Below are 22,652 nucleotides of genomic sequence, written 5' to 3' on the forward strand. Positions count from 1 at the left end.
GCGGCCACGGTCTGCGCCACGGAGCCGTAAGATTCTTTCGACGCGTCTAGTTCGATCGGTTAGTTTGCGTAGACGCCATGCATCAATCATTTCTTTCTCATATATTCATCCACAGCGGCATGATTCAGTACCCTGTTACATCTCATCTATGGCCATTATTGCCCGATTTCGACAGAGCGTGTGCTTCAATCTGGTCTGGTCCCCGTCGTCTCTGTTGTTTTCAGGTTGTGTTTTGGCGACCTCGTCGCACACGACAGCCATGTCCTGGGTCATGGGCACCGCTGCTGCCATCGTCCTGATGGCGTGCGGCGCGATGGCCGCCGGAGCCGCGGCGGCCGCGTTCCTCGCCACGCTAAGGGCGCTGCGGCGGTCGGTGGCGCGGGAGGCGTTGCTGCGGGCGAGCCTCGTGAGGCACAAGGAGGCGCCGCAGCAGGCGGAACGGAAGAGCCTCAACAAGACCAGCGCGTTCGCCGGCGCCAGCCACGACATCAGGTCGGCGCTGGCGGCGATCACGGGGCTGGTGGACGTGTCCCGGGTGGAGGCACGGGCGCACCCGCAGATCACGCGTAACCTTGAGCAGATGGATGTCTGCACAAAGAAGCTGCTCGGTGAGTTGGAACTTTGCATACTTTGTAGCAACTGTTATTGTAGATAAATGTTCGTCTGTTCGGATATTGCAGCTTTACAGTATTTGAATTTTGGTACTAGTAGCAATGTAGCATAGGAATGCTCATTCATCGGCTAAAATATACATCTATGTTGAAAATTGTTGCAGCTGCACAGTTTATGAATTTAAAAAGCCACAGTTTTATTAGAAATATATAGGCTTAGATACCATTTCTTTTACAGTTTTTATGTACATAATATGTCAATTGAAATGGGCCCTCGCTTTGTTCGTTTTATAACTTGGAGCACTTTATAATCAGGAGAATCCTCAACACTGCAATGTAATTTGTGCAGAGATACTTAACTCGATACTAGATACAAGCAAGGTTGAATCAGGAAAGATGCAGCTTGACGAGGTTGAGTTCAACCTAGCAGACGTTTTGGAAGAATCCATGGACATGATCAACATAGTAGGCATTAGCAAAGGGCTGGAAGTGGTCTGGGATCCCTGTGATTTTTCCATCCTCAAATGTGGAGATGTGATAGGAGACTGCAGGAGACTCAAGCAGATACTGGATAACGTACTCGGCAATTCTGTGAAGTTCACTCAAGAAGGGCATATCATTCTTCGTGCTTGGGCAAACAGGCCCATTACAAGAAGCTCAACCATTGTTCCTTCGAGATTTGGCTGTTTAAGACCCGGTGCCAATTTCTTATGTTTCTTCAAAACAAGAGAACATCACGATGATTGTCATCCGTTCAGTTTGGTTCAAAATGATCCCAACTCGATTGAGTTCTACTTTGAAGTGGATGATACTGGCATTGGAATCCCAAAGGAAAAGAGAGAGCTGGTGTTTGAGGACTATGTTCAAATTAAAGAAGGGCAAGGAGGAACTGGCTTGGGGCTTGGAATTGTTCAGTCTTTTGTAAGTTCTGTTTCCATGCTGAAATTTCTTGTTTGAGATATATTTGACTATTTTTTACATACTATCTCTCTCTTGTGAAATTTCTGAATTTTACCTGACATATATTGTGAATACCAGGTTCGTTTGATGGGAGGTGAGATTAGCATCAAGGACAAAGAGCCTGGTAAAATCGGAACCTGTGTTGGGTTCAATGTGCTCATGAAGCTGGATGGAGCCCATGAACAACATGACATAGAAGAAGGCAGTTCAATCCCATCGACAGAAACAAGCGAAAGCCGCATCCGAGCCTCAGCCTTCAGAGAAGCTAATAGCTTTGATGGTGTCCACTGTGTGCTTCTTGTTCATGGTGGTGAAACACGAAGAATCCTGCGAGCTTGGATGGAAAACCTTGGGATTGAAGTCTGCCTAGTACCACAACTCGAGTTCCTTGCTGCTGCCGTTGAGAAGTTGTGCCATGCTGACACTTCTCCTGCAAGGACATCATCAGACAGTTTTGAATGTCGCACGGACTACTGTTTCAGGCCCAGAGATAGGGTTGTCCAAATACTGCCCGTTGCACTGAATAATAGCAATAGCGTCCAAAGAGGCACATTTGGAGGAGTGCTAGTTGTCATTGACGCACACTATGGAAAAATGGAGGACATGTGCACAGAGATGAGCTTTGCTAAAGTTAAAAATCAAATTCCATGCAAAGTTGTTTGTCTTGCAGATGCGAATACCTCTTCAAATGACTTGAGACAGTTCAGGCACAGTACATGCTGTGATCTTATCCTGCAAAAACCAATCCACGGGTCCCGGTTACACGCTCTCTTGAAGATCCTGATGGACCTGCAGATGCCGCACGCCCAAAACTCATCTCATGTTAGTCCTGATGACAACACTGATACCGGCACTCCAGGAGGATCATCAGGAGCTGGCAAATCAGCCATGATCACGCATACGGCTTCAGAACCAAGACTGGAAGACGATAAACCCTTGACTGGAACACATGTATTGTTAGTGGAGGACACTCTGACTTTGCAGACTATTGGGAAGAAGATACTGTATCAGCTAGGAGCAACTGTTGAAGTGGCAGAGGATGGAGCCAAAGCTGTCAGCATGTTTGAAGCTGCTCTTGAACAAGCCGCAGCTGGCTCGGAAAAGGATGCAACATCCACTCCCTATGATGTCATCCTCATGGATTGCCAGGTTAGGTTAAAAAAAAAATCTTACAATACCCACATGTTCTCTTTTCCTGTACTAGAACACTTCTCATTCTCTGTGTGAGTTGCCATCAAATTATCTGCTAATAACCGGTCTACTGGTAGTAAAATTGCTGTCTATCACACATCATATTTCCCGTTGAGATGTTCATTACTAGGACCTGTTCTTTGTGCCAGATGCCCGTGATGGACGGCTACGAAGCGACAAGGCGCATCCGTGAGGTGGAGAACCGCTACGGGATCCACACTCGGATCATCGCCTTGACCGCGCACGCCATGGAAGAGGAGACGCGGAAGACCATCCTCGCCGGGATGGACCTTCATCTGACCAAACCCATGGAACGCAGGAGCATAGCAGAAGCGATCCGCCGCGTGCGCGGAGGCCAGGGATAGGGTCTCCGCCATGTCGTTGCATCGACCTGGGAACTGAGATTGCTGCCAGCTTGCCGCTGCCCAGTGGCAATCTTCTTGGCTCTTGGCTACAGACAAGAGTTAAGAACTTTTTTTCTATTGGGACACTTGGTGGTGTGCGACTGGTGATCGGTAGGTTGCGTGATCAACGATCACGGCAGGACTTATCGCGGGGGATAGTTTCCTGATATCTGAAAATATCGGCTGCGGAGATAACAGGTTTTGACCTTTGTTGCATACTCTGTGTGCTTCTCGGCAATCATTGAGATGGGGGGCGAATAATTCAGACCTGTCAAACTCGGTATGTGCATGCGGAGACGGGAGCAAACAATGCGCACTGTTGTTGATTGCGCTCGTCTAAAATGATTGGTACAAAAGGATTTTTAAGCTTATAAATGATTTTTTTTGGAACGGGCTGTAAAAATGGGGCTCATCTCCCCTCTTGTTTCACTAATTGAAAAGGGCTCATCTACTTTGAATATGGCTTAGCTTAGATGGAGTTAGTAGAATTGCTCAACCATTTAAATGAGGATCGCTGTGTGTTCTAATCCCACTCGCTAATTGCTACGGCATGTAAATGTTCAAGTGCGCTCACTTATCTCAGGTCATCGACGGGGATAACAATGGTGGCGTTTTCTTTCTTATCTTGGACCAATCGAAAGATACTTCCTCAACTTTGAAAATATCTCATTAAATATCGGACATCAAAGAGAGGAAGATATTTCTTCTCGCCAAAGCGCATGCCGGATAGATCCTGCGAGCTTTGGCGACTCCCTTTTTGCACTTTTGGATAAATCCAAGGGGTGTCGCTCGCTGCAGGACCGGTCCTCCACTCCTCCTCGAATCGAAAGGAAGCGCGAGACAGCGAGACGGGGCGCCACGCCTGGCAGAAATGGAGCTTTCTTGTCCTTGGACTCTTGGGAGGAGATGGAGATCAGATCACTTAACCCAAGTCATCCGCTAGTCTAGTGTGTGCGGGGATCGGAATGGGATGGCCGACGCCGACAGGGCTTCGGCCTTTCCTATCCCCCAAGTGGCCAAGCTGGCGACGTGATCTCCAACCCATGAAGCAGCCCAGCCTCATCCACTTGCGCGCGAGGGAGACCTGTTGGTTGACGGCCCACGCCGGGCCCGTCCCGTTCCCCATCGGCCGACTTCCGCCGAACCGTGTCCTGTCAGCCTGCCTGTCATCCCGTGGGCGCTCATCAGGTTTCTATGATAAGGAGTATATTATTACTAGTGGCACGTGACGGGTTCGCCCAATTCAACCCGGCAGGGCAGCTGTGTGTGACCGTCTGCCAGTAGTGAGTGATTCGTGCGCTGAACCAGGCCGCCGTCCCAGACTCCCAGTTGCGTTGCGCTTTGGCCTTTCTCCCTCTCGCGCCCCGGCTGGCGGCGTCACGCATGGGCGTGCCCCGTGCATGGCTCTGTAAAATTTTGCCAAGGGGCACGGTGAACATTACGATACCTCCGTGAGCCGTGCCCGTCCGTCCGCGCGACGCGCCCGTGCGGCCGGCCGTCGCGGCAGAGGCACCCCCACCCACCCCTCCCACCTATAAAGCGAACCGGCCCGGGCGGGACGCGCCCTCACAGCTCTCCTCGCGCATAAGCGCCCGCGCTCTGCTCGGACGAGCGGACGAAACGGGCGGGAGCTTCTCCCCCGCGGCTTCGTCTCCCGCCACCGCCACGCGCGCCTAGCTAGCAGCTTTCCCTCCGGCGCGGCGCGCTTCGCATCGTCACCGAGGGGAAGAGAAACAAGCGGCGGCAACGAGGCGCGTCCGGATGGATTTCGCAACCGAGCAGCACGGGTAAGCAAGCAAAGGCGATTCGATTCGATTCGATTCGATGGGTCAATCGAGAAACCATTTTGTCATGGAAGAAGAGAAAACTCATCCGCTCTGTTCTGTTTGTCCGGGACGCGAAGTTGCGAGCATTACAGGCGCGGGTGCCGGGTCGTGGCGCCCTGCTGCGGCGAGGTCTTCGGCTGCCGCCATTGCCACAACGACGCCAAGGTCCGGCCCTTGATATCGATTTCGTTTACCCCCTCTCCGCTCTCATTCCAACCATGCTGCTTCTGTTGTTTATGTCTTTGAATTAAAAGAAAAAAACTCTGAATCATTGGGATTTCCTCTGTGCCGCAGAACTCGCTCGAGGTCGACCCGCGCGACCGCCACGAGATCCCTCGTCACGAAATAAACAAGGTCGGTGCTTCTTGGCTAATCTTGTGCTTGAGTTTTCACCGTTTGCTTCTGTCCTTCCTTTTCTGAAGTTGTTCTGAATTTAGTTAGGCTTCATGCATCATGATTCATTGATTCTTTCCTCTTTGGGAGACCCAATGTTTCTTGTCCAATGTCAAAATCCAAAGAAACCATTGGCCCTTTCAGTCTAAAAGAAGCCCGTCCTCAGATCTTTCGCCCATTTCTTCAGATAAGGTTAGCACAATAGCCTAGTGATATCTCCAGGGATCCCAAGATTTTTTTTTCTCACCCATCTTCAGATAAAAGGCGACATCCGGAGTAGATGTGCTCTAGGGAATCGTTCCTTCTTGATATCAACTCACTCCACTTGTCAATAAAATATTGGCCACTTCTGCTCATCTGCTGCAACCTGACCTGCACCTTGTGGCCGGCGGGCAGTGTGGTCCACTAGATTTTTTTAAGCTCAGGCAAGAGTGCCATTAGAAGGAAGGCGGCTGGGAGATTAGTGAAAAAAGAGAAGCAAGAAAGGGAGAGGACAAAGGCATATCTCACATCGAATTGAAAGGAGTAACTGCACTCAGCTGATTGAGTGCTGCATAATTGAGAACCTGAATATGATTGCTGCTCACTGTTGTATTTCCTTATCTAGATCAAGTAGCAATCGATTTGCTAAAGCAATTCTTCACACTCTTTCTTTGACTTATTTAATGAAAATAGGTAGGGCCATAGGGGCCTACGCTCCTGACTTTCCAGAAAAAAAGGATAGGCTAAATCATATTTGATTCTTTTCTGGAGTCCACATGGGCATGATTGCTTCCCTAAAAAGAAAAGATCGGCTAAAGAAATAGATTTCTCCAGACATATAATGGCCATTAATGTCCTATCCCATTTCTGTACAGTAGAGAATTCTGTGGCCATTTCGAACAGTTTTCTGATAATACATATAAATTATTTGGATACATGGAGTAATATTCTCCTTTTATTTTATTTATTAAAGAAAAAATAAATATTAGACCACATGGACACAGCATGCTTTTACAACTATTTCAGTGGCTATTCCTTTTACCACTAAAATCACACGAATTCGGTTCCCCTTATACTGTGGACGTACTGAAACTGTTTTACTATACAGGTGATCTGCACTCTCTGTTCCAAAGAACAGGATGTAAGTTATCAAACCAAATAGTACTCCAAGTCATTCAAGAACATTTATTGACATAAAGGCTAGTTTCATGAACACTGTTCATTTCCATTGACAAATGACAGGTGCAACAGAATTGTTCTAACTGTGGGGCCTGCATGGGGAAATACTTCTGTGAAATATGCAATTTTTTCGACGATGATGTAAGCACATTTTTTTTTTGTTTTGACTCTTTGTGATAAATTAATATTGGCTTAGATATGGAGATCACCACGCTATACTTTGTAAATAAATTTCATGATTCCCTTCCTCGCAAAATAAAAAATCATGCTTCCCAATCTGATAGACATACTGCCCTGTTCCAGATCTCTAAGGGCCAATACCACTGTCATGGATGTGGCATATGCAGGCAAGTACCAACTCACAGCTAGGTTTTCCTCCAAAAATACTTTACCGCTGTGCTCAAATTTTTCTGAAGCATTTGCTATTTATTCAAAATGATCAATCTGGATTCCTTTATCTTCTTTTTTTTCAGAACTGGCGGTGCAGACAACTTCTTTCACTGCGACACATGCGGTAAGTTTCTGCATGACATTCGTTCTGCTATGATTCTATTAACTGTTCCGCAACAAGGATTTCACCAACTCTCGCGCTGCCTTTGTTGTAATCTGACAGGGTGTTGCTACAGCAATGTCTTGAAGGACTCTCACCGCTGTGTGGAAAGAGCAATGCATCACAACTGCCCTGTCTGCTTTGAGGTGAGTGGCCTGTGCTCCATGGTATTTCATTCAATCATTCTAAGAAAAGAAATCATTTCATTTTGAACTATGCAGTTCGTGATCTTGAGAAAAATTCCTCTCTCTTCCTTGGCAGTATCTGTTCGACTCCACGAAGGACATCAGCGTGCTGCAGTGCGGCCACACGATTCATCTGGAGTGCATGAACGAGATGAGAGCGCACCATCAGTGAGTTCCTCGCTCGCATCCTTCAGAGACAACTTTTTCATCCCATTCCCGCAACGATCTCAAGCCCTTTTTGACTTTGATCTTGGCATCAGCTTCTCGTGCCCGGTGTGCTCGAGGTCCGCCTGCGACATGACGGACACGTGGCGGAAGCTCGACGAGGAGGTCGCGGCGACGCCGATGCCGGAGATCTACCTGACGAAGATGGTAAGCAGCAGATCGCTAACTCCCCACACACGACCCTGCAGGTCGGATGCCGATTGCTGAAGCTGAACGATGGATGGACTGCAGGTGTGGATCCTGTGCAACGACTGCAGCGCGACGTCGAGCGTGCGGTTCCACGTGCTGGGGCAGAAGTGCCCCGGGTGCAGCTCCTACAACACCCGGGAGACAAGGGCCGGCCCGGCGCTCGCCGCGCGCTCCAGAGTTTGAGCAGAGGCCCACGCCACAAACGCCGAGGAGGTTCATTCGAAGCCCAAAGCGTCCATGTCCACCAGGTACATCATGGTCGAGGATGCAGTTGAAGCGCGGTGCTGTCCCTGCGATCCCTGCCGGGAAGGCGCGCTGGCTGAAGCTGGAGAGGAGAGACATTGGTTTCGGCAGCTTGCATTGCATGTTCAGAGAATCACTGTGTGCCAATTGCCTCACTGTATTTGCTATGGTTCGCTGGAGCAATTGAGTTGCATTACATGAGCGAGCCTCTCTAGGCCATGACCGTGTACCGAACAGAAACTGGGAATTTTGCAGGAATTTGAGTATCAAAGCAGTTCAGTGTAGCTCTCTACCTTCTTCATTTATCTTTGTGGAAAAGACTTGGCTTTGTTACCAGAAATTCGTTTCAGTCTTTCAGAAGCAAGCAGGAATAGAATCTGGGCCTAACGCCCCGGCAGCCCATATGTCGGGCTGAAGCCGCGCCAAACCAGAATGGGCCGAGCAGTTTACATGAAACCTGATGCACTTCACAGTTTTTTCCTTTCCTTCTGAGGATTCAGTTTTTTCTCCCTTCTTTTCCATTTGAAAAAAAAAGAAGAATTGTGATGGCAACTTTGCACAGCTGATTATTGTGTGCAGTTGCGGCGGAACTTGTTTTTGTTTCTTGTCACCCATCTGCGGTACACTGCCCCGACCAAGCTGGCCAATTGAGTGGTGGTGGTGCTGGTCTGCTGGAGCCTGCAGGCGGGGCCTCGACCGCTAACGCACGGCGGCAGGAAACTGCTGCTGCTGCATCATCTGATTTGATTAGCCGAAAAGGATCGCTCCACGAAACGGCCGCCTTTCTCTTTCCAAATCATCCCTACTGTGATGAGCTATCCATCATAGCATAAGGCATGGTATCATGCTTGTCCTCCCTGTATACCAATAACAAAGAAAAAGCCGTGCTCCTTTTTATAATCTCTCCCGTTTGCTAGTTGTTTGTTGTTGCACAAGAACTGAACTGCGGTGGCTCACCGGTAATGCCTAACTACTGATTTCTTGTGAGAGCAACCCATTACATTGTTTTTGTTTCACCTGAGAGGTACAGACGCACAAAACTAATTCAAGCTAACGAACCGAGTCAGCGCCTTTGCGTATATGCACAGTCGTGAAAGCTACAGCATCGCGAAACCGCATCTAATGCCCTTCAGCCCTTGATCGATATAACAACTTATAGAGATGGATAGATAGATACAAGTATGATTGAATATACACGTACGCGCCAAGCCAGCAAGTATCGTTTGCTTGGTACCTGGAGACCGGACGAGGAGCGTCGTGGTCACGCGCGCGACCACGTGCCGGAGGCATACGCCTACCAGGTGCGTCGCATGATTGGGATGCAGCTGTAGACCCGTACTAGTAAACTCCACGAGCCTGGCATCCTCACGATCACGCTTCCCGAGCGACACACGAAAAAGGGACGGAGGGGTAGGTAACCAACGAGTCCTCCTGCTTCGTTGCGAAATACAGATGTCCTTCGGTGGGAGTAGCGTCCAAAACAACCCCGTGGCCGGCAACGGCGGAGCACGCGTCATCGTCATCCGTATCCATCCCCTCCGCCGATCCACCGCAAGGCCTCTGCGCGAGAAACCCGCGCGACGTCCGCAGTGGTGCCGAGCGCCCCGAACCCACCCACGTTTCCCATGATCACGAGCGGACGAGCCCACGACCCCGCGCGCCGCGCGGATCGGGCGCGGGCGCAGCAGGTCCCGGCCGAAACGGCGACATCACACGTCCGCCACCTCCCAAAACAGCCAAAAACCGCAGTGCTCCACCCGCGACGCAACCCGACCGCTCGCGTGTCGCGTCGGCACTCGGCCGGCCGCCGGCCTGACCCGCAGGCCAGACGAAACAAAGCCATCGCGGCGGCCTGGCCGGCCGGCCCCGCGCGCCCTTCTTGCCAACTCGGCGGCTCGCCCCCGACGGAACGGACCGAGGAGCACGCGCCGCTTCCCTGACGCTCTCTCTGCCCGACTGCCTGCCATAAGTAGCTGGACCAGCCGTGCCCGACGCCCCTCTCGCTCTCCTCTCCCCCCGGTCAAAGCCAGCACGACAACACACCGGACTGGCTAGCTGTCCCCTTCGCTCCCTCGGCTTCCTTCCTCGGCGCCGCTGCCGGCCCGCGCCTGCGCCTCCGGCCGCGCCTCTATCCCTCCGCCCCGCCCCTCCCGCCTCGGCCCCGCCCGCATTCCTTCCCGCGCCGCGTCGCCACCGAATCGGGCGGAATCCGAGGGGAAGGGGGAGTAATGGGGTCGCCGGGGGCCGGGAGCAGCGGCGGCGGCCACGAGTGCTCCTTCAAGATCCTCCTCATCGGGGACTCGAGCGTCGGCAAGAGCAGCCTCCTCGTCAGCTTCGTCGCCGCCTCCCAGCTCGACGACGACATCGCCCCGACCATCGGTACGCCCATCGCTGATCGATCACCCACCACCACCACCACGCTCCATCTCGCTACCTCTCGCTCGCTGCTCCTCTGCCCCCTCACCGCGCCGATCGAAGCCGATTCTCCGATCAGGCCTAGCGCTGGCCGCACGCGATGCGACCGCGCTGCTTCTGCCGTAGTACCAGAACGGAACCGGACCCAGACCCCCAGCGTACACTCCTAGTCGTAGCAGTGGTACGGCACTAGGATTTCCGGGCGGACGAAGCTAGCTACCTGCGGAGGCAGGAATCAAGGCGGCGTCCGTGCGTGATGCGTCAGTCTCTCTCTCACCACTCACCAGGAACCTTGCTCTGCTTGGGTCATTGCCATCACCCGCACGGGAGAAAAACTGGAAGCGCGCCTCAATTGTTACCTCTACTACTACTGCTTTCCCTTTTTCAATTCCGAGTCCACTACTCTAGCTCTATTAATTAGTCCGTGGGGGGCGATCCACCTTGTGTGCCGATTCTTCCCTTGCGGTGTCAGCGTGGATTCCACCAGGAGTCTGAAGTAGGTGGCGCACGACGGCCGTCCTGTTCAGTGGACAAAACTTCCACCAGTTTTAATGCAGGGAGCTGGTTTCTGCCCTGCTTGTACTGCGGAGTTACTGCAATGGTTCCACCTTTCTTCTTGTCTGTTGGGGGTAGTTGGAAAATTTTTGCCGATGCTGCTACTGCTTGTACCGTGCACTAGGCCTTGTGCACTGGTAGTTAAGTTAGCTTAGATGAACAGCTAGTTAGAAATTATGTTGGTTAGATTATCTCCCTGATCTTACTTTCCATTCTCTCAGTGAAATATTATATCACTAGTACTTTAAAAAGAGCAATCGTGTTTCCCCTGCAAATAAAAAAAATAGAAGCGCAATTGTGTTTAAAGATATTTCGAAAGAAGTGGCCATCCTTCATAATCTTTAACTCCTGTCCTTATAAAAAAGAAAATCCACAGCTTATGCAAGAGCTGTTTGTGCACATATGTTAAAATAAAAGTAGCTATCCCTATTTCCTGGCAGCCTGCTGTTTCAGAAAATTTCAACTGGAGTATTGCAGCCTATATGTTATCCACTGAGGGTGGTTCTAACACGACAACTACATTTGCCTTTGCAATTCCAATTTGGCACTTAAGCATTTCTCTGCATTGCATGCTTGTGGTGTGTCATACTTTTATCTAATCAAATGGCATGCTGTCTGACTTCTGTTTCACACTTGTTGCCAGGAGTGGATTTTAAAATCAAGTTCCTTACAGTTGGTGGAAAGAAACTAAAGTTGACAATATGGGATACCGGTAAGCATGTATCTCGATTATGCAACATATCATTTGGTATTTCTTATTATATGTTGCTGATGGGAATACACGATGCTAGAAAGCTGTTTTGCATACAGTTTGGTATCTGCATCAGAACTTGTTGAACATTCCACCCTTTGTGGCTACATAGTTCTGTTCATACTCCTTTTACAATTCCACCCTTCTCTGCTCTCATTACTGTTAGTGGTTTGAGAATCAAGGTTTGCTTTTCAGCTAATATATTTGGATTCTTTCTTCGTACCTGTCCTTGCATCATGGCTATTGGGGTTTCTTATTCACAGATTATAGCTGCACCTTGCTGCTTTGTGCCTAAAATATCTGGCTACTTTCGCCATGTTAGCCCTTACACCCCCAAAATCATTGCCACTCTAGGTTCCATCAATTAAAAGTTCTGTTGTAGCCCCACTCACTACTTTGTTCTAAAGTAGCTCAGTGGTTCACCATGACCATGTTACCTGTCAACTGCTTGAACTTGAAGGCTTCTGAGTTATATATCTATTACCACTTTAACAGCATGAATTATGTTATGGTGCTTTCTGATAATTCAAGATTCTGAAAACTTATGTTCCATACTTCCATTGCTTTGCAGCTGGCCAGGAGAGGTTTAGGACAATTACTAGTTCTTACTACAGAGGTGCTCAGGGAATTATTCTAGGTAACATAATATTTTTTCTGCCAGTAGACTGCTAAAATATATTGTCACATCACACTAGTAACATTTTTGTCACCCTGACGTCATACCACCGAAATATGCTGTAGAACCGTGACAAAAAAAAAATGAGCTCACCATAAGGTCGGGCATCTGATGTTGTTATATCTTAGCAAATGTTAAATGTTGAGGGTTTTACATGTAGCACCAATGAGTTCCTTATGGTTTCCTTATGTCAATGATATATCTTCCCTTGATAGTGTACAATAGTTATAGATTACCGTGTATCAATCCACCAGATTCGTTGGTACAGGGATGTGTGATGTATCCCTTTCACGGCAGTAAAAATCACCTCCATGTTTTGTAAATAATGTTCAGCATATGTATCCATGCACAACTTTCCAGGGAAGCATATCTTGTCTGTTGCAATTAAAAGACATATCATATTTGTCATTTTTCATCATGTTATGAATTGGATCTCTGCCTGAACTTTGGATGACACTTCCAAATGATTGCGTGCCTATGGACCATTTAGTTGTTGCATTTATGTAATCTGAATGTCTGGGCTAGGCAGAGGATCCATCAATACATTTTGATCAATTTTGTGGTGAATAGTCTAGAGAATTTTCAGGTGTTTCGTCCATATTTGCATTTATGGACTCTGAATAATTGCACCTTTGTTTTCTTGGTGCGTGTGGTGTCAGCCTGGGTGGGGCTGTTCGGTTTTGCCTTTGTACTTTAATGAAATGACACGCAGCTCCTGCGTAGTTCGATAAAAAATAATAATGATTGTGCCTAGGTTGATTGCTTGGTTATCATAATGACTTCTAGCAGAAAATTTGCCTATAGAATTTCTCTCAGTCCGGTCCTTCATCTTGTTCTTTTCATGCTTCAAACTTATTCATGGTCTAATGACTTTGTATTTTATCCTAGTATATGATGTCACGAAGAGAGAGAGTTTCTCAAACTTGGCTGATGTGTGGACTAAGGAAATAGAAGCAAACTCAACGAACAAAGACTGCATAAAAATGCTTGTTGGGAACAAAGTTGACAAGGTACCATCTCTGCCAGAAACTTGATTGTTATTTGGTTTTGTGGAAATATTGTGATCTAATCTAAGAATATCTTAAAACCTTTCATTGGTACAAGTTAATTGTAGTGGTATCTATACATCCTTTACTGTTTTAATCCTTTTTACCCCCTAACATTTGAAGTTCTAGAAAGCAAAACTGAGAATAATTCAGTTCTTAGGTTTTTATTTTGTTGGCCTCATCTTGCAGGATGATGAAAGAATGGTCACAAGAGAAGAAGGCCTTGCATTTGCAGAAGAATCTGGATGTCTATTTCTCGAGAGCAGTGCAAAAACACGAGAAAATGTTGAGAAATGTTTTGAAGAACTTGCACTGAAGGTATGCTTGTAGAAAGATATTAGGCACTATAACCTTATCGGCTTAGATCCCTTCTTTCTGAGGGATTTTAAAGCACCCTATAACGTGCACATAAATATGAACTTCAGGCTTGGCCAATATCCTGGTCCTGCCATATGGGCCCCCCAAATTGGCTCTATCCTGGCCCTGCCATATTGAATTGAATGCATGCATTGCCAATGTTCCCATGTTCACTTCATACTTCATAGCACCATTCACACGGAAGCTAGAGAGATTTGTGGGGTCTGATTAAACTAGCAATTTAAATTAGAGTAAAAAACCCTATTTCTCTAGAGTTAACTGTCACATACTTACATATGATTCTTTCTGCATGCTGATGCTTTACTCAATGACACCCTTGGTGAGGTCTAAAGACAGCTAACAAAAGTGCAAAATATACCTTCATGTTATGGCTAGCTGAATTCACTATGGGAAACATGATGGTGTTTGTTCTTCAGTTTAGATGGAATAGTGCAGATGGCTTTTCTTCCAGCTGAAAACCTATTGTACGCATTGCATGAACTAACTCATGATCTTTCTATTACCATGCAGATTCTCGAGGTGCCGAGTCTCCTGGAGGAAGGGTCATCTTCGGTTGTCAAGAGGAACATCCTCAAACAGAAGCAGGAAAGTCATGCAAAGCACGGTAATGGATGCTGTCACTAGACGAGCCAATCTACTCGGCACGTTTGGTCGTCTTCGTGTGAGCTGCCCTTATGTTCTGCTGTAAATGATTGTATCTACATGGTCTGTGAGTAAAAAGGGGGTTAAAGAATCAGCTTGTGGGGGTTTTGGGGTAGTGATTATAATTGATTTGTACAAAGGACATGCGGCCTCTTTTCGGTTGTTATTCAATTTTTTTCTCGTCTCCAAGTTTAGCAGTTTTGTTGCCCTTGAAATGGAATCAGCTGTCCTTTTTTTCCTCCCTTTCTCTCCTTTCTTTCCATTTTTGTACTATAGTAGTATAAGGTGTTAAAGATATGCTTCCCTCTTTGTTTTCCTCTCTATCTGTCATGGCCCAAGAGAAGCCCAAGGCTGTCAAGCCCATTTGCCGAGTCACAGCTCATGAGAAGCTCAATGCCAATTACCTCCATTTTTATTTGTTTTTGTTTGTAAGGCGCACGTATATATTAAAGTAAAATGCATGACACATCATCGAACTTGCACCAGATTTTTAATTGGATCCCTTAACTTGAATACAGTACACATAACATCATTAAACTTGTAACAAGGTTCATCGAGGTCCTTTCTTTCAACACACAAGGACTAGTCATCCTATGTAAGCATGTTTAGTCCACCGTGGCAAGGAATAGCGTAAGACATTTATATGGAGGCATATGGGCAAAACATTTGGCCTGTAAGAGGCATGAAAGAATGGAAGAAAACAAATAGAAGAGAAGTGAAGCCTCCTAAATATGATCTCTAAGATGGGAGAAGGGTAAAGAATAGAAGAAAGCATCCATTGGAGCTTGAGAATGGAATCAAGCTAAGCAAGCATGGTGTGCAGATTCCATGCCATCGCCTCCAGCTGGAAGATCGATCAGACGTGGCAAAAAAAAAAACCTCCGGTAAACAAGGATGCAAGTTTGATGTTGCGGTGTGTACCATTTGGAAAAAAAAACCTTTGATGAACAAGGATGCAAGTTTGATGATGCAGTGTGTACCATTTACAAGTTAAATGATTTGAGTGATTTGAGTGAGAATTTGGTGCAAGTTTAATGGCTTACAGTGCATTTTACTCTGTATATTAAGATTCAAACTTTATTGTCTTTATCTATAATTTAGCCAATATTTTTTTATTTTTATAATATAAATTTGAAATTGTTTGATTCGTAAGCAAATGTACTCTCCAATGATTATAAGTTTATAACCACAAATAGTATAAGATAAGATAAATGAATAATCAAAGTGTCATTTGAGAGATCGTGTATCACGTCTTAATGTAGCCTAGCATCTCAAGTTCTATTCCTAAAACCCTCTCTGACAAATCTGTATGTAACATCCTTGCATATCAATATAATTGTTCAGGCTAGTTCCTTGCCTGCCGTAGCACCCCTAAAAAAAGTACTGCATAACATAATATTTGGACTAAAGATTCAGAAGCAGAATGAGGAAAAGAAAGAGCATCTTCCCCCCTCAGGTTACTTGAGGTCCCCTTCGATTTTCTCTTGCTCATGTCTGGAGTTGATCTTGGTCATGGCTACAGGGCCTAGTAACGTCGACGGTCGGTGGCAGCACAAGACGAAGAAAGGTAAGTTTAGCTTTATGGTCTAAAGATGACTAAATTTACTAGCAAGTTATTTTGTGGCAAAGTGAACTGCTAAGAACGTCTTGCTCCTTAAATCCCTGATGGGATGGAGGAAGAAGACGAAGGTCCTGGACGCAGAGTCCACAACACTGTATGCTTCGGTACCAATCCCTCCAAGCGCCATGAACATTTTGCAATTGCCACCACAGAAGATGAGCTGCTACATGACATCTGTGACTATGTTGCGGTTGCCTTCAGGAAGGACATCAAGACATACAGCATCCACCCCCACGGTATTGGCATCTGTGAGTTCGTGCATCCTTGGGATCCAGATATCCTGGTCCGCAGTAGTCCCCATCAGATTGGCCCTCACATTGTGTCATTTGTCAAGCATGATGAAGCTTTGAACTGTAGGAGATCACCTTTTACTCGCACTAGTTGGGTCATGCTCCTAGGATACCCCCTTGATTACAAGGAACATCACTTTCTGCAGCAGGAATGCACTCCTTTTGGCAAGCTTATACATTGGCATGCAATGGATCACAGTTGACCAAGAATTCTGATCAAAGTTTTGATCGATGACATACTAGAAGTCCCTCGCAGCTTGAAACTTAAGAGTGGTAGATTCCTGGATAGGGAAGGATGTTCATGGACTATACATGTCTATATCCTAAATGTTCTCCATGTAGATTAAATTCTAGAAGATAAAATCCCTCCCCCTCCAAATAATGGCAACCCACATCCTCACGTGGGACTTGTCCTCCCAGGGGAACCTGGATAGGTGGCACAGTGGGCTGACAACCACATGAACCAAGAAAGATTTAGTCTGAACCAAAATCATATTGATGCTCACCAGGCTGAAGGTAACCAACGCTCAGGAATTAGTTATGTTAATCAAGATGAAGAAGCCTTCTTTGTTGTTGGTGCTGGTGCAGATAGGGAAGTTGAGGTACCAGACATGCAAGAAAATGTAATCATGGCCCTTGCAGCACAGCCATGAATTCAGAATCAAGAAATTATTGCTCAGGTAGATGTTGAGGCCAATAATGAGCAGCTGGCAAACATGGAAGCTTCTATGAATACTGATCAAGCCCCTGAAGAACAAGCTCCTGGAGATGATGTCCAACTTACAATGCCTCAGGAGAATCAGAACCAACCAATTGCACAACAAGCTTCAAAAAAGCAGAATGACCAAGCTGTCACTAATCAAACAAGAGAAGACAATGGATATGAAGAACAACAGACCTCTCAAGACCAAAACATACATGGACAGAACATCAATTTGACTCACACAGCTCATAAGTAGCATGAAAGAAAGACCCAGATGATAGAAGCAATAATTAGTAACCTTAAAGCAAATCATGAACACCTACTCCCAGTAAATTCATGAGGCAGTAGGTGGCACTGGATCCATCACTATCCCTATGTCTACTATCAGACTCAACCTTTCTAGTCTAGAGATTGAAAGTGTTCATCTTGTTGCCCCAGAGACATCGACCCAAACTAACAGCAAGGCTCTGATTGAGAACTCATAGACTAAAACAATTACAACACAAGAAAGGCAGTTTGCAAATGTATATACTAGAAGGAGGTACAAAGCTAGGATGGGGCTTGCTCCTCATCTAATTGAAACTGAGAACACAAGCACGTAAAGAAAAACAGTTGAGCCAAGTATCAGAGTGCTCAGCAGCCAAAACAAGAGCAACAAACAAGTCAAGCATAAAACTCCACTCACTGTTGATAAGCTGAGAAGAAGTGCCAGAGTGCATGAAAGAACCAAAGGAAGTAGGGCCCCCTCTGTTGAACCTGAAGGCGCCAAAAGAAAGAGAAGAAAGTTTCTTCGGGATGTAACCAGCCACTCACAATTGACTAGTAAACTCCTGCTCCCTGCTAACTCCCATGGAATTGAATTCCCAGTCTGGACACTCTTGAGAAATCTGAAGACATATACCCAGAAATCCCAATCATGAAAATACAAAATGTGGCAATTAATAGGTGCAGTATCTCTTCTTCGGAAGTAACGGCTGAACTCCTTCTGAAGGCCAGCAAGGAAGATGAAGCTGGCAAAGCTGGAGAGGAGGCAAACATCAACCTGGTGGCCCGAGGATAGTCAACCCAACATGCAACTATCTCTCAAGGAATGCCTTGAGTTTCTTTTTTATTGTATTGATGCCACTTTCTGTTATTTGGAGTCAGATTATGGCAACTAGATTTGGTGGTTATCTTGTATGCCCGATGGAGGGCCTTTATCTGGATGTTATGACCATTATTGGTTCATTGACACCTTTAATGTTTGGTTAAGCTATGCTATTGATTATCTGTGGTGGTTCTGTGTTCGACCCATTTCATCGCCTAATAATGTTTCTCTTTCAATTGCACTTTACTTTGAATTGAGTGGATCTCAAAGAAAATTCAGCAAGCTGTGGGGGAGGGGCCAACTCTCTTGGAGACAACAGCCCTCAGAAGACTTTCAAAGGTATTGTGATGGATAGTACAAACTCAAAGAGAAGTTGGAATATTCTGAACTGGAACATCAGAGGACTAAACAGGGAAGATAAGTGTGATGCGGTGAAGGCAAAAATTGAATAAAGTGCATGTTCAATTTATTGTCTCCTGGAAACAAAGAAGGAAAGCTTTGATCACTCCTTTATTAGGAAGGTGGCACCTAAGAGATTCAATATGTTTGCTTTCTCTGCCTTAATTGCTGCTTCAGGGGGAATTCTTGTAGGACAGAACAATGCTCCCTTTGAAGAAGAAGTGTTGGTTTGTCTACGTTTTGCTTTAACTAGTAGATTCACCTCCAAACTTGATGGCAATTCATGGACTCTAATTACAATTTATGGACCTTGCTAAGGTCCAGAGAGGGATGAATTTGTAGTATGGCTAAATGATCTATCAATACCTGAAAACGAAAACTGGATGATCATAGGGGACTTTAACTTCTACAGAGATCTCAGTGACAGAAACAAACCAGCGGGGGATATGAATGCCATTTTTCTGTTCAATTCTATAATCAGCAACCTGGGCACTCAAGAAATCCCTCTAAAGGGTAGGAAGTTTACATTAAGAAATATGCAAGAAGACCCCTTGCTGGAACAATTAGACTGGTGTTTCACCTCGGCAAACTGGATCAACACATATCCCAGTACTTTGATGCTACCTCTGGCCAAACCTACCTCTGACCACACTTCCTATGTGGTTCAGATTGGAACATATATACCAAGAGCCACAATATTCAGATTTGAAAACTTCTGGTTAGATGTGCCTGGCTTTATGGATCTTGTCCAAAATATTTGGAATACAATGGATCTTGTCCAAAATGTTTGGAATACAAATGTTAGAGCTACTAACAGTGCAACAAGAATAACTGCCAAACTGAAGCTACTTAGAAGAGCACTTAAGAAATGGAGCAAGACACTTCGACAGATATCAAATCCTATCAAGGAGTGCAACACCATACTTGATGTCCTGGACAAACTTGAGGAACAAAGACTTCTATTTCAACAGGAGAGAAACTTCAAAAGAATACTAAAGGAACATATCATTAAGCTCCTCAAATTTTAGAAAGAATACTGGAGGAAAAGATACACTGTTAGATGGACCAAATTTGGTGACGAAAGTACAAATTTTTTTCATGCTGCAGCAACAGAAAGGTACAGACAGAACACAATAACCAATCTAGATACAGCTGATGGAAGATAAATCACATATCACTTTGAAAAGGCATCTCTTCTTTGGGAAGTTTACAAGAGCAGAATGGGAACTACTTCTAATCCTACTATGCACTTGGACCTCGAGCATCTCATCCCTAGACACGATAACCTATAGCAATTATCTGATCCTGTTGTAAGAGAGAAAATTAACAAGGTAGTGGCTCAAATGCCCACGAATAAATCCCCAGGGCCAGATGGCTTCAATGGACTATTCTTCAAGAGATGCTGGCATATAATCAGGGAGGATATTTACAGTCTCTGTGAGGAGTTCTTTGCAAGACAGCTGGATTTAAAAGTCATCAACAACTCCTTCATTACCTTGATACCGAAATGTAACAACCCAACAACATCCAATGGCTTCAAGCCAATCTCTCTTATGAATTCAGTTCTGAAGCTTCTAACCAAGATCATGGCAGATAGAATACAGCAAAGGATTATCCCTATTGTCCACCGGAATCAAAATGGATTTATAAAGAATAAAACAATACAAGATTATCTTGCATGGTCATTTGAATACATCCATCAATGCCAACAATTAAAGAGAGAAATCATTATCCTAAAATTAGACTTTGAGAATGTTGGAGGTATGCCCTAGAGGCAATCATAGAGATGATGATATTCCATTTGTATCCATGATTTGTATGTTGTGTTCATTGAATATCCATTGAAGGCTACTTGAATTGATTTACAATTATGTGAATTGTATGTGAAACTCTTTACTTGTATGGTTATTCTAAAGTTGTCCCTAGTTGGAGTTCATGTGAGGACACACATGAATATTAGACTAGCACATGTATTAGTTGATGACTATGTTTCACAAGTCATGGACATGGAGATGTTGAACTAATAATGTGGACACATGTGGAGACATGTGCTAGGACTGACCCAATACGAGAAGTAGTTCTCTCTTTGAACAACATATACGCTTTGTCCTTAGACCTGAGACTGTCGCATGTATTCTAGATGTGGATCGACCTACTTAGGGGCTATCAAACGCTACGCCGTAACAGGGTAGTTATAAAGGTAGCTTTCGGGTTTGTCAAGAAGCATGCTATGAGACATGGTCAGTCAAGATGGGATTTGCCCCTCTCTGATTGAGAGTGATATCTCTGGGCCCCTCGAGTGATCGGATCCAAAATGCATGGCCATGCTACGTACGGTTAAGAGTTAACCTACAAAGGGATTCCGAATCACAGGATCGAGAAAGAGCGGTCGGCTTGAAGCTAGACCAAATATCGTGAGGCAAAGGGAATAGCATGTATATCATGTTGTGATGGTTCATCTGATATGATCTTCGTATGCGTATAGGAGTTGGCACGTCTTGCTAGAGGCCGCTACCGACTATTGGGCCGAGCAGGAGTACTCGGGCCATGTCTATACGTATCCGAACCCATAGGGTCACACACTTAAGGGGCTGGAAGCCCAATTCGGATCTGATCCGAGTTGGATTAGGTTTAGAAGTACTAATGGGCCTCGGATCCAGAGGCCCATCAAGAACCTCTATAAATAGAGGGGTGGGGGCGCCCTAGGGTTTACACCTTTTGGCGAAACACACCTGCCATGCCTCCCACGTCCTCGCCTGTTGCAACTCGCGGATCTAGCAGTCCGGCTTGCGACGCTTCCTTCCTGCACGTGTGGATACCTTGGAGGTGTTGCGCCTGCAGCACTTGGACGAGCCACCGACGAGCCGCCGACGAGCCACGACGAGCCGACGACGAGCCGCGGTACCGGAGGCGATCTTGCTGCACGTGGACGAGCTGCTGAGGAGCTGCTGGACGTGATCGACTACGTACGACTACGTGATCGTCTTCACTGCATCGACGCATATCTACATCTTCCGCACCAGTAGTGCGTCAAGTGGTAATCCCGTGATCCTTATACGGCAGTTCTTCCTGGTTTTACGCGGTAGAAATTTTGATTTGCGCTAGTGTAGCCTACCTCGTATCCCAACAGAGAAGGCATTTGACACTATTGAGCATAACATCATACTTAGTATGATGAAGAATCTTGGTTTCACTGACATGTGGTGTGATTGGGTTAGAAGGATCCTAGATTCTGGGACATCTTCAATTCTTCTTAATGGCATCCCAGGAAAAGAATTTCACTGCAAGGAGAGTTAGACAAGGTGACCCTCTCTTACCGCTCCTTTTTGTTGTTGCAGCTGATCTATTGCAATACATTATTAACAAGGCTCACACTCAGAACAGTTTCAGCCTCCCAATCCCCTACACAACCACAAATAATTTCCTAGTTCTACAATATGCAGATGACAATGTCCTAATCATGAAAGCCTCAGAAAAATAGTTGTTCTGTCTCAAATGAATTCTAGAAGGCTTTTCACAATCCACTGGATTAAGAGTGAACTACCACAAATCCCTTCTAGTTCCTTTAAACCTCAACACAGAGAAGGCTTCCAGCTTGACCAGAGTCTATATGTAATATTGGCAACCTCCCCTTTACATACCTTGGGCTACCTTTGGACACCACCAAACCAAAAGTCATAGATCTTGCCCCCCTAATGAATCAAATGGAAAGGAGAATCTCTGCCACTGCTACTTTTCTTGGATTAGCTGGCAAAGTCAAACTAACCAAGTCAGTTTTCTCTGCTCTACCAATATACACAATGTGCACTTTAAAGATCCCCTTAGGGGCAATTGACAATATGGACAAAGCTCAAAGGGATGACTTTTGGAGAGGATCAAACGTGAATGAAAAGAAGAAGTCTTTGGTAGCATGGCCAAAATGTTTTAAGCCAAAGTCCAAAGGAGGATTGGGAGTGATTGACTTGAGAAGGCAAAACAATGCATTGCTAATGAAATACCTTGATAAATTTTATAATAAGAAAGATGTGCACTAGGTAAAGTTGATATGGGAGACATATTATACAAATGGAGAAGTCCCACATGCAGCGGGTGAAGTAGGGTCCTTCTGGTGGAAAGACATTTTAAAACTTTGTGATCAGTTCAGAGGCGTA

The 22,652-nt window shown here is 45.9% G+C and overlaps 3 protein-coding genes across 4 annotated transcripts; all 3 read left to right on the forward strand.

Moving 5' to 3' along the window:
* The first annotated feature begins 213 nt into the window (after window positions 1-213).
* Window positions 214-3,382, forward strand: LOC101777307 (probable histidine kinase 2). Its single transcript, XM_004986474.3, has 4 exons — window positions 214-608; window positions 961-1,532; window positions 1,650-2,720; window positions 2,912-3,382. Exons 1-4 carry the CDS (start codon window positions 260-262, stop codon window positions 3,125-3,127), a joined length of 2,208 nt encoding a protein of 735 aa, XP_004986531.1. The 5' UTR covers window positions 214-259; the 3' UTR covers window positions 3,128-3,382.
* Window positions 3,383-4,636: 1,254 nt separating this feature from the next.
* Window positions 4,637-8,278, forward strand: LOC101765663 (E3 ubiquitin-protein ligase RZFP34). Of its 2 annotated transcripts, XM_004982911.4 has the most exons (11): window positions 4,638-4,953; window positions 5,070-5,157; window positions 5,287-5,346; window positions 6,476-6,508; window positions 6,610-6,687; window positions 6,850-6,893; window positions 7,020-7,060; window positions 7,160-7,242; window positions 7,358-7,449; window positions 7,542-7,653; window positions 7,738-8,278. In XM_004982911.4, the coding sequence occupies exons 1-11, from the start codon at window positions 4,928-4,930 to the stop codon at window positions 7,876-7,878; spliced, it is 798 nt and encodes a 265-aa protein (XP_004982968.1). In that variant the 5' UTR covers window positions 4,638-4,927; the 3' UTR covers window positions 7,879-8,278. The 2 variants fall into 2 exon arrangements, with proteins under 2 accessions (XP_022679012.1, XP_004982968.1); XM_022823277.1 differs by lacking the exon at window positions 6,476-6,508 and having other exon boundaries at window positions 4,637-4,953.
* Window positions 8,279-9,899: 1,621 nt separating this feature from the next.
* On the forward strand, window positions 9,900-14,724 carry LOC101766353 (ras-related protein RABC2a). The gene is made up of 6 exons (XM_004982913.3): window positions 9,900-10,317; window positions 11,552-11,620; window positions 12,231-12,296; window positions 13,224-13,345; window positions 13,571-13,699; window positions 14,270-14,724. The coding sequence occupies exons 1-6, from the start codon at window positions 10,167-10,169 to the stop codon at window positions 14,381-14,383; spliced, it is 651 nt and encodes a 216-aa protein (XP_004982970.1). The 5' UTR covers window positions 9,900-10,166; the 3' UTR covers window positions 14,384-14,724.
* The last annotated feature ends 7,928 nt before the right edge of the window (window positions 14,725-22,652 follow it).

Source organism: Setaria italica, chromosome IX (genome assembly GCF_000263155.2).
Source record: "Setaria italica strain Yugu1 chromosome IX, Setaria_italica_v2.0, whole genome shotgun sequence".
Taxonomy (NCBI): Eukaryota; Viridiplantae; Streptophyta; class Magnoliopsida; order Poales; family Poaceae; genus Setaria; species Setaria italica.

Excerpts from the sequence above, each read along its gene's own strand:
- LOC101777307 (XM_004986474.3), top strand. The coding sequence starts at position 260 with ATGTCCTGGGTCATGGGCACCGCTGCTGCCATCGTCCTGATGGCGTGC. Across the intron at positions 609-960 it reads CTGCACAAAGAAGCTGCTCG|AGATACTTAACTCGATACTA; the intron begins GTGAGTTGGAAC and ends TAATTTGTGCAG. Across the intron at positions 2,721-2,911 it reads TCATCCTCATGGATTGCCAG|ATGCCCGTGATGGACGGCTA; the intron begins GTTAGGTTAAAA and ends TCTTTGTGCCAG.
- LOC101765663 (XM_004982911.4), top strand. The coding sequence starts at position 4,928 with ATGGATTTCGCAACCGAGCAGCACGG. Across the intron at positions 4,954-5,069 it reads TTCGCAACCGAGCAGCACGG|TTGCGAGCATTACAGGCGCG; the intron begins GTAAGCAAGCAA and ends CGGGACGCGAAG. Across the intron at positions 6,509-6,609 it reads TCTGTTCCAAAGAACAGGAT|GTGCAACAGAATTGTTCTAA; the intron begins GTAAGTTATCAA and ends GACAAATGACAG.
- LOC101766353 (XM_004982913.3), top strand. The coding sequence starts at position 10,167 with ATGGGGTCGCCGGGGGCCGGGAGCAGCGGCGGCGGCCACGAGTGCTCC. Across the intron at positions 13,346-13,570 it reads TTGGGAACAAAGTTGACAAG|GATGATGAAAGAATGGTCAC; the intron begins GTACCATCTCTG and ends CTCATCTTGCAG. Across the intron at positions 13,700-14,269 it reads TTGAAGAACTTGCACTGAAG|ATTCTCGAGGTGCCGAGTCT; the intron begins GTATGCTTGTAG and ends ATTACCATGCAG.